Source organism: Mixophyes fleayi, chromosome 4 (genome assembly GCF_038048845.1).
Source record: "Mixophyes fleayi isolate aMixFle1 chromosome 4, aMixFle1.hap1, whole genome shotgun sequence".
Lineage (NCBI taxonomy): Eukaryota > Metazoa > Chordata > Amphibia > Anura > Limnodynastidae > Mixophyes > Mixophyes fleayi.
In genome coordinates, this window is record NC_134405.1 from 249069058 (window position 1) to 249080328 (window position 11271).

The 11271-nt window shown below is 39.8% G+C and overlaps 1 protein-coding gene across 1 annotated transcript in view; it reads right to left on the bottom strand.

The window, feature by feature from the left end:
- The window catches only part of NEURL1B (neuralized E3 ubiquitin protein ligase 1B), a 52516-nt gene extending 41656 nt beyond the window's left edge, over nt 1-10860 (bottom strand). Inside the window, exon 1 of the mRNA XM_075209628.1 lies at nt 10620-10860. Coding sequence (XP_075065729.1) covers nt 10620-10650 — 31 coding nt within the window. The 5' untranslated portion in view covers nt 10651-10860. The remainder of the gene's footprint in view (nt 1-10619) is intronic.
- Nucleotides 10861-11271: the final 411 nt, after the last annotated feature.

Consider the following 11271-nt stretch of genomic DNA (forward strand, 5'->3'; position numbering starts at 1 on the left):
CAGTAATTCAGATGCCTAAAACAAGCTTTGATGTATGGCTATCCATGCTGAAAGTCAGGTAAGATAGAAAAATATACCAAACTTGGTTAATCTATAGGTTATCCCAAATTGCAATTTGTTATAATAATCAGTGCCACTGCTGCCCTACTTGAAATCTATTGCAATAATGTTACATTTCTCTATATTTTCAGTTCAACAATATTAATGATTAACTTTCGTGAAAACTGCAATAGAAAGAAATGAAGTGTTAATCGGAAAGCCAAGCTGCAATTTGTCCGATTTCTTTTTTCTTATCCATTGTGCTAAGCATTACTGCGCTCTTAGAATTCCACAGTGCAGAAGAACTGTTGGACACAGTCAGTGTTTTGCTAATTCATCACCCTGATAAGACAAAACCAGTTCTGGCATGGTGTGCTGGAGAATGTCTCCACTTCCAAACTCATGTGTTAATGCACACGAATTACCAACAATGGCGCCAATAATATTAAGTGTACTGCACAAAGAAGGCCCAGCATCTTGCCTCCTGGTCATTGTTCTCAGATATGTGCAGAAGTAAAAATGTACATCTCATTTTTTTTCTTGTGCATTTGTTAAAAAATATTACAATAAATACATTTATAATGGGTCATGCAGTTTTTTTGTTTTTTAACATCTATAGAGGCGTTCTTAAGCCTAAGCAGCTAGCTATCATTGCACTGGGTACAAACCATGGCGAATCAAATAAGCCTATATGTGGTTATTTAATGCATAGATCAGTTTTATTTTTTTCCAGCAAATAACCCCAGGGTGTCCAGACATCCTTTCCAATTACATGTAGAGCTTTGTCTGAAATTGATTTGCTCTTTGGCAGTCAAGTGATCCATGTTATCTCCAGCCTTGGGAAGAGGAAAGGATTTCTGCTAATTAAGTTTGGGATGTTTACAAAGTAATACTTCAGCGACTAAATTTTATGATGAGTCCCTTGGCAAAAATTCATAAGTCTCCTCTTTGTCTTTCAGCCGTCCCTCCGGCCTGGTGTTTATGAAGAGAGAACATTGTTATGGAAGACAAAATGTGCCCTCAATCCACCAACACAGATGAAAATGAAGGGAGAAAAAAAAAATGTGCTGAAAGAAATACTAATATCCTCAAAAATAGTTATTTGGGAACCGTAAGGAAAAATATATCCTGCTTACTACTCGGATTTAAGTTTCACCTCACTTGCTTTTTAAAAATTCTTAGTATAATAGGAATGTACACAAATAAAAAAATTGCATGACCATTAGTTATATTGGCGACAGACCTAGAAATATAGAATTTGACGGCAGATAAGAACCGCTTGGCCCACCTAAACTGCCCATTTTTTTAACCTATAATAACCTTAAACCCTAATGGGTCCTTTAATCTTTCTAAGGATATCCTTATGTCTATCTCAAACATATTTAAATTGCTCTACTGTATTAGCCTCTACCACCTCTGATGGGAGGCTATGCCACTTATCCACTACCCTTTCTGTGAAGTAGTTTTTCCTCAAACTTCCTCTGAACCCACTTCCCTCCAGTTTCAGTGCATGTCCTCGTGTTCTAGTACTTCGCTTCCTTTGAAGAATGTTTCCCTCCTGCACCTTGTTAAAACCCTAGACAAACAGACAAAGAAGAAACAGACACCCACAAGTATCGGACAGAACATTTAGAGTTGGGAGCAATGTATATACATGAAGAGACCTCAGAAGAGCCTTCCCTACAAGCCTAACAGCTAAAACAAATAAAAGCACATCTTGCAGATGATCTAAATGAAAAGGTCTCCCAGTGGCCTGGTCCTATGGAACTGGTGGTTAAAAATATTGTTCTTGTGTAAAGATGGTTATAATCGATCTGGATTATGCCAAGGTGGCAGACAGCTCTTCCTTTGAGAGAGCAGTGATCGGTTCCTTCACTTACTGATTCTAGCAACTGTTTGTGCCTGCTTCCCTGGGGTGAGACTCTCTGGGCTGTTTGTTGCTCCTAGCCCAGACATGTCCCTCTTACAATCAGCCCTGGATTCACTGGCCGGAAATGGCTCCCACAGTGCTGTCGATTGGAGTAAAAAGGATTTCATTGGGCAGACAGTAGATCTCACATCCAATTTTGAGAGGAAAGGGGGTGGGCAAATAATCAGGCCGCCCCATGAGCCATTAAGCCCAAGATTAAATGAAATACTATTCATTGGTGGTATCATAACACAGCCCAAAAATGACCAGATAAACATGCAGAATAATCAAATACTGCCTTGGCTTTACAAAGCATTAACTTTTAAACAATATGTATTGTTTTATTTATTTTTATGTAAAGGTATTTGAAACAAATACTGTTTTTGAAATAAGGGAACGTTCTATTGAATAGAATTTAAGTCCTTCATGTTAGGCGACATCATACTTTTTTAATTTGTCTTTTTTTTTCTTAACTAAGACAACTTTATATTTATATGGAAAAGTTGGTGTCCTACTTATGAACTCATTCGGACAAACCTGCTGCAATTGTTCACCCTGGCTGTTGCACAACACTATCAAAGTACAGTTTTGGCTATACTTGTGGACAAATTGAGCAGATACAGTCACTGAGGGTCTATATTGAGCAACTGGATACCACAGTCTATGGCTGTGCTCCCAACCAATAAGTAGTGACAGAAGGACTGCTATAGGGAATAGCGGATAGTGAATGGCATTTAAGAGGCACAGCTATAAAAAATAAAAATTTGAAAAAATAATATTTTTTTTGTTATATAACAACAACAACATGTCCCCCTGGAAACAAATCCACCCTAAGTATAGTACATAAAATTATTGATGAAGTTTATAAAACCAATGGCAAATCAGTCATTAAAATAAAAATCCACAAAACAAGCGTAATATTTTGTACGTCTTACCAGAAAACGTTTTGTTCTGGCAAATTAATTAATCGAACAGTGCATTATGTATTTTTAGTGACGTTGGAAATATTCACTCGAAAACAGCTCAGTTAATTTACATATGCATAGTGATTAAAGACTGCTGTGTTCTTATATTATAATCTGCATAGAAGAACAGTGTATCCAGCAGGACAGTAGTAAGGGTCTGGATACGCAGCCTTTCAGGGATAATGCCTGCCTATCTTTAAAGCTGATGCTCATGAATCACCAGCACACTTAAAAGAGGAATTTCTGTGACATGTAACAAAGATGCTTGCGTCAATCTGAACAGTTCTCCAATCTTTTTTTTTTTTTGCACAAATTGGAACAGAGGAATTCCCTAGAACATGAACCCAAATTATTTGTATAGGAACCTAGAGATGGTGTGCCAGTGAAGACCTTGGTTCATTGCATTTTCAATGCAGTGAATCTGCTAAATATCTATGGATGCTGGTTAAAGCTAAATAACCACAGAAGCTAGCCAACCCCATCTATAAGCTTCTACTCTAAGTTGACCTGATCAACCTAATTTCGATCTATTTTGTGCTAAGTTTTTTGTAGCTAGTTGAAGTCCTCAACATGACAACCCACCAACTATCCTTGACAGGACTTTGTGGATGCTGAAATTGGGCATTTACATTTTCTCCTCCATTGAGTGTTATCGATAAATGTTAGTAGCTCACAAAGCTTAGCGTTATTAGTCAATAGCCCATATGTGATATTATTGCTTAGGGTCTATTTCATGTTTTGCTACCAACACCTGAAAAAAACATCACTCAATTTTAAAATTTCCTTAGAGATTTGTACTATTTTGATAAACTTGCACATGATGACCTCAATATATTTAACAATGGAATGTTTATCTTGCTCATGAACCAGCCAGTTGTAGATTCTACGTGTAGAATGTTGTCTAATTATCATATAAGCAGATGGAGGAAACACAGGAAACCTTGTTATTACCATCTGCTCTAAAGATCACCTTATTCAAAACAAGTTTATTTATATAAAACTTATTTTACCCATTCCCATTTCTTTCGTTTCAGCCTATTCATGTGCCTTGTGGAAAGTGGCACTTTCACTCATGTCCATACACAGTGCAGCTCTTGCCTAAAGTCCTTCACAATCTGAACACAGATTTTCTATTCATATTTAAGACTTGTGGTTGGTGTTAGAAAAGTCAACAAAATTATAAGTTCATTTACACTAATAAATAAGTTTTCTCTAAGGGGTTGTAGGGAAACAAAGTCTCCCAACCTTGACAATTAGAACAGTGATCTGCCTTTCTAGATCAACAAACCGTACCTGAAAATAAACAAATTCAAATAGCAAGTTAAGGGACTCTTCAGCCGAATGTCCTTCCTGTATCCCGCCTTGGGTATATTTTACTGTTGTGCCTCATATATAAAATAAAAATTCTTGGAATTAGTGATCCTTAAATCAGGGCTACTAACTAATGAAAACGGACTAAAACTAGAATGGAACAAAGCCACAACCCAACCACAACACAACCAGGGCCGGTGCTAGGGTCCATGGCGCCCTAGGCATTTTGAAAAAATCGGCGCCCCCCCGCAAAAACGACGCCCTCCTCCCTCCTCACCCCGTCTTTCCTTACCTCACCACCGCCGCCTCTCTGCTCCGTCTCCTCCCCTCCACTCCACTCACTGACACTAGTGAGTGGAGGGGAGGAGACGGAGCAGAGAGGTGGCGGTGGTGAGCAATAGCCTCTTCCCCCCTCCCCCGTGCATCTGAATGCTGTGCGGCGGCCGTGACAGGTATGGTCAGCGGTCGCCGCACAGTTTTAAAGTAATTTTCATTCTGGAGGGCGCCCTATGCAAGTGCCTAACCTTGCCTAATGGGAGCGCCGGGCCTGGGCACAACAACCTTGTTTGGAAATGATTACAAACAATGGAATGGGCAGCACAGTGGCGCAGTGGTTAGCACTTCTGCCTCCCAGCACTGGGGTCATGAGTTCAATTCCTGACCATGGCATTATCTGTGTGGAGTTTATATGTTCTCCCTGTGTTTGCGTGGGTTTCCTCCGGTTTCCTCCCACACTCCAAAAACATACTGGTAGGTTAATTGGCTGCTATCAAAATTGACCCTAGTCTGTCTGTCTGTGTGAGTGTGTGTCTATATTAGGGAATTTAGACTGTAAGCTCCAATGGAGCAGGGACTGATGTGAATGAGTTCTCTGTACAGCTCTGCGGAATTAGAGGCGCTATATAAATAAATGATGATGATGAATGGAATAAAGTAAATTTTAACCCACAACTTACTACAAAATTTATATAAGTCACATGACTTAATAAAAGAGAGAAAGAGGCTTTTTTAGTAAGTTACGTTGAGGTGCGTTCAAGTGCATGTGAAAGCACAAACCAAGGAGGAGATTTAATTCAGTGCGAAGTGTCTCATGAACATCCATGGAGACACATCAAGCCGATGTTATGGCGGGAATCCACGCTCTGTTTTCCTTGCATATCATAGAGTTTTAAAAATAACCCAGCGGAGATTACGATCATAATGGCTGGCAATGTGCGCAACCGGACATCACTGTCACGTCAGCAGAGCCCATTACCAGCAATTGACCCCCCCAACCCATGACATATGTACAAGATCTTTGATAAGTTTACTTGCATTATATGAATTATGAATTTTAGTCCAGATATAATTTGCACTTTGACCACAAAATTCCTTGTCCTCTATGTACTGAGTAAAATCTGGATCCCGTCATCCTCCTAAGCCCCTCAATGGAGAGGATAACATTCATATTTTATGCATAGCTTAAATGAGGACTATACATTCAATAATTGCATTCACAATAATACCTTATACAGGATCTTTAGCATGTTTATTGGCTTTCAAAATATTAATATTAATTTTTGAAAATAACTTTTTGAAAGCCATAGCAATACCCAATGGGCAGAGTAACTATTAGGACATGATTCACAGCAGTTCATCATTTACAGTACTACATCTTTTTTTTTTCCTTTAGTTCATCTCACTTTCTCCACACACAAATTTTCTTTACTACGATTACCACAGAGACAGACGTTCATGAGCCCTGCACAGATTCATTTAATTAATATCTCTTGGCAGAAAAGCATGGCAGATCATAAAACCTCATCAAAGAGAAACCAGCATGTAAACACAGTCCTGTTATACAGACATGAAAAGCCCAAATAAATGCCTCACAGAACCCTGTTGATTTGGATTTTTACAGTCCACATTTTTAAAACTGGCTCTTGCACATGAAATTATTAAATATATGACTAAAAGTAAGAAAATCATCACTGATGAATAAGTAATGTATAGATACAATATCAATATAGTATGGAGAATAAAAAAAGAGAATTCAGGTATGGCATCTCTCATCATGAAACCTGTTAACCAGAAGGTTCTGGAAGCCAAATGTTTGCCGTCACTGGTAGAGGATGCCCCCTCCTGCAGTCACTGGTAGATGATGCCCCCTCCTGCAGTCACTGGTAGATGATGCCCCCTCCTGCAGTCACTGGTAGATGATGCCTCCTCCTGCAGTCACTGGTAGAGGATGCCTCCTCCTGCAGTCACTGGTAGAGGATGCCCCCTCCTGCAGTCACTGGTAGAGGATGCCCCCTCCTGCAGTCACTGGTAGAGGATGCCCCCTCCTGCAGTCACTGGTAGAGGGTGCCCCCTCCTACAGTCACTGGTAGAGGGTGCCTCCTCCTACAGTCACTGGTAGAGGGTGCCTCCTCCTACAGTCACTGGTAGAGGGTGCCTCCTCCTACAGTCACTGGTAGAGGGTGCCTCCTCCTACAGTCACTGGTAGAGGGTGCCTCCTCCTACAGTCACTGGTAGAGGGTGCCTCCTCCTACAGTCACTGGTAGAGGGTGCCTCCTCCTACAGTCACTGGTAGAGGGTGCCTCCTCCTACAGTCACTGGTAGAGGGTGCCTCCTCCTACAGTCACTGGTAGAGGCACTCCTAAAAATATACTAATCAAATGATATGACAGGGGCAATATTTGTAAATACTTTGTTAGTTTTTTTTAATGTAATTTAGTATTTTAGACATGGCACTATAAAAGATTAGAAAACCACTTGTCTGGAAAACTAAGTATAAAACATTCCATTAATGATCCTATATCTGCATAACTAAATATAGATCTTTGCGTGCATTTAGAACCCATATATAAGATATATGGACGTTATACACAATATTTTACACATTGGTATTGACTGCCACTTACAATCTACTAATGTTATTACAATATTAATCAACAGTATTATTTCCAGTATCTGCTCATAAAATGTTATCGACTGTAAATCTATAATAAGATATTGGACCTAACCATTAGTGAGTCATTTATATTTATATTATTAAGTATTTTATATTTTTAATCATATTATTCAAAGTTATATTATTATATCTATATATGTTTTCTAGCGCCTGTTTGTCAAAAATATTTTTCTATTAATATTTTGGGTTTGCCCTATACAGTTTCTTTGAGCAGGTCATAAAGACACATCAGCGTTCTTTGTGCTTATTAAGTTGAATGCCTCCCGTTTACTCCAAGAAACTTTTTATGGCTTAACTACATCAGATTTTTAAGAAAAAGCAACCCCCCCATCCCCGCACATGTCCCACCACTCTGCTGATAAAAAAACCCATTGGGAATTCAAATAATGTGCTTTTGGGGAATCACAAATTAATTTCAAGACACAGAAAACAATAGTTTTAGAACCCCATCTTTTGTTACTTTAACCCATTAATTGTTGGCAAAACTACAAACAATGTAACTGTCTAAGAGATGTACAGTTGTGCTCCAGTGAAGTCAAATGGGTTAAGAATAAAAGCTTTCAATTGCAGTGGCACAACAGCGAAAATTTATCTTAAGGGCCAGCTGACAACTCACAATATCCATGCACACGGACCATCTGCCAGGGGCTCTCATTGTCCTGCTGCTTTCAGCTTTTCAGACTGTCTTTAAATACACAGTCCAAAAACAATACTACAGTCAAATCGAGTTTCAAGGCTACCTATGAAAAAGTTGCTCATGTCCGAATATACTTTAATAATATTTCTGACATTACATTAAACGCATTATCAAACAGGATACGGATAATAAAGCGGCAGTTAGAGATAAGAGAACAAACATAAAATCAGTGCTATGAAATGATTGTATGCTGTGCCTTGAACAGCTTTGAAATAAATGTAATGGGGGAAGGCGGCTGAATGTCAATGCCATGCTATTCTGGTCCTGATGGTGACAAAGAGGGTTTGAATCAGCTTGCATTCGGTGGACAGTAGTAGCATGGAGGCAGCATACAATAGAGACTCGGAAAACCTTTTACTTACTACAATGTGCATATAAAATATCTAGGTTCATCCACAGAACCATTCTGCACATGTATGCTGTTCAGGAGAGGGTTAAAGTGACAAGTGGTTTCAACTGAATTTATGTCTGAAGTTTAATTCTGTCTAGAACAAGCATTGTGCAACGGCCTTGGTTCAATTTCAGCAGCTTCGTTTTCTTTGTACCAAATGTGCACACGTGTGGGACAATGGCAGCAGCTTTTCTGTGGCATCTGTCGCCTCAACTAGTATGGGCACATGCCTAATCCCTGCAGAAGAACGGTCTGCCTGCCAAGTTTTCAAAGACTGGGTAGCCTTCAATTACTTTACCCATCCTGTGTATTAGCTAAACTGTAGTCCATCATTTTTTACATATTTATTCTGCCTACAATAATAACATGGACAAATAACTCTTTACCCACAGAATATCTAGGGATATAATTTTCCAAAACATTTCCAAGACATTATGCCAAAGCATATGCCTTGTTTCTACTCATTACTTGTCAAATCAAAAGACCACTATACAGAGCCTTGTAACTGTAAAAACCAGGCAAAGAAAGAGTTAAGAGCATTCAATCATGATCTGGTTATGTGAAACCGCTAATCTTTTTAATCCTTGGTTACACATAGGCAAACATGAATTATGGTCTTTTATTGCCCAGTGAAACATCACAACTGTTGTGCAGAAAGTCCAGTAAGCTGTTCACACAATATAACCAAGTTATTACATAATAATTTCTGGCCATAAGATGGAAACACAATCAAAGATGACCAAAATGAGCCAATTTGGAGCTTACAATACGTACAACAGAGTGCAATATCTTTAAATATGGATAAAACATATGATTGACAATCTGCCAAGTGCTAGACGTTCCACATAATTACTTCAATATAACTACTGGATTTTACAATAAAAAAAAAGAAGCATGAAATAGAAATGAACCTGTGGATGAAATCAAATCTCAAACCGGGCTATATTTTACTGTACAACATACAGAATTCATTCAAAGTATTTACAACAGGTGTATTTCAAGATATATATATAAATAATATATTATATATTAGTGGGGAGTATTTATCAATATTTATGGCACATTCAATGTAATGAAATGTGTGTCATGAAAGGTCAACTATGAAGGAATATAGTTTTCCTTGGGTCATATTCTTATTCTCGAATATAATAATCCATAAGGACGTCAGTTAAATCTAACGCTAGATATATATCCAACTCAGCCTGCTCTGTTCAGCACTCTAAACCAGTGAATCCCTCTTATATACCATTAGGGTAGGGTTATCTTATGTGTCAAGCATGTACAGCTACTGCCCCACCTACAGCTTATTGGACCAGGACATTAAGAACGGTATGGGGAGGCTTCTGTCATACACAAGGTGACGTATAACATACTTCCATATGTATTTTCCTGAACATCCATTACTGCACCCAAAACCTCAGCAAACAAAACTGTGGAGACAAATAAAGGTCTTCCTTGTGTGGCCCTTCTCAGCCATGTAAAAGGCATTGCTGAGGCAGCTCTGCCTCATACTACACTGTCTGTGTTCCCCTATAACTGTGAAGGGTCACCACTGAAACCAGACAGTAGACTATCACAGCAAAGTGCAATGCTATAAATGTGGACATTTCTGTCACAGGAATCTCTAACCAACATATGACCATTTACAGAGAGTCAGAGCACCTGGATCTGGCCTGATAGATTGGTACAGAATTGGCTCAGTGAGAAGCTGGCACCACAGCTACATAGTAACCTTCCCCTTAGCAACATGGGAACAGCCGTTAAGAATTAAAAAAAAACCCCACACATAACAACTTAACTTTACATGATGCCCCGCCCACGCTGCATTATAACATTGTATCTCACCGCACCGCCTGCTCTCACATTCTATAACCCACATCACACACTCACTGCCGATCTGAGAGATATATCCTGGTACATAGTACAGGTAATGCCCCGCGTCAATATCCCAAACAGTAGCGGCTGCTCCTAAAATGCAAACCTTCCTCTGTTTAATGATCAGGTAAAACCTGTACATGATCCTGCTACAATAAAGCCGGTAGGACACTGGTAAAGGGATCGATGTAGACACTAAACTACTATCAACATAATGAAATAATAAATATCATTCACGTGACCCTCTACCAGGTATCTCTGTAAGATCAGACCTGTGATCAGCAGGAGGGTCAGCAGATAACAGACAGACTACTGTAGGTCTAGGTGACATGGACACATGAACATGACATGAATGGCATACACCTCTTTGCCGGTCTTAAGTCTGTCATCTGCACAGACTCGACAATCCATAGATCCCTGTGATCGGGTAGATCCCATGTAATCCAGTGCCCAGCACGCTGAATGATGCCCAGCCTCACCTGGCAAGGTTTTGTGCGCGGTGTTCCCCATAGCAGAAGGTGCACAGCTTATAGCAGCGGGAGGAGATCACTGAGCCCTTTCCTGGGCAGTGAAGGTCCATTTAACACCTTGCTCCCGATGCGGACTGCACAGTGGTCTCCTGTCAGCGCTGACCCCAGGTCTGACGGCTTCTCCGCTCCCTTCCTCCGTGCTGAGCAAATCCCTGAATCAAGTGATTGGATTCACAGCCACCGCCGCTCCAACACCGGGAGGCGGGGCCACCAGACTGACGCCACGCCCACAGCCAGGCACCCAGCCCTATCATCCTGCATTAATGAGGCTCAGTGGGGGGCTCAGTGTCAGCTGCAAATACACTATTGGTGCGACAAATAAATGAACACAAATGTAATTCACAGCTTTGGATACGTGGGAGCTGCAGTGGTTATGTTATTTATTTTTTATTTGCTCTTCCTGCATTTCTTATTTTTAAATTAATTGTGCCAGAGAGATTGTTAAACTGAGTTATGCAGTAGTATTATTATAAAAACAATGGTATACTGTCTACTAAATGACTGTGTATGAATGGTCAAAATGTGCTTGTTTTTTTTCTGGTAACTCCTGACAGCTTTAGAAGTGCTCACTTTACAGAACACTTTCTGTGGTTTGTATAGC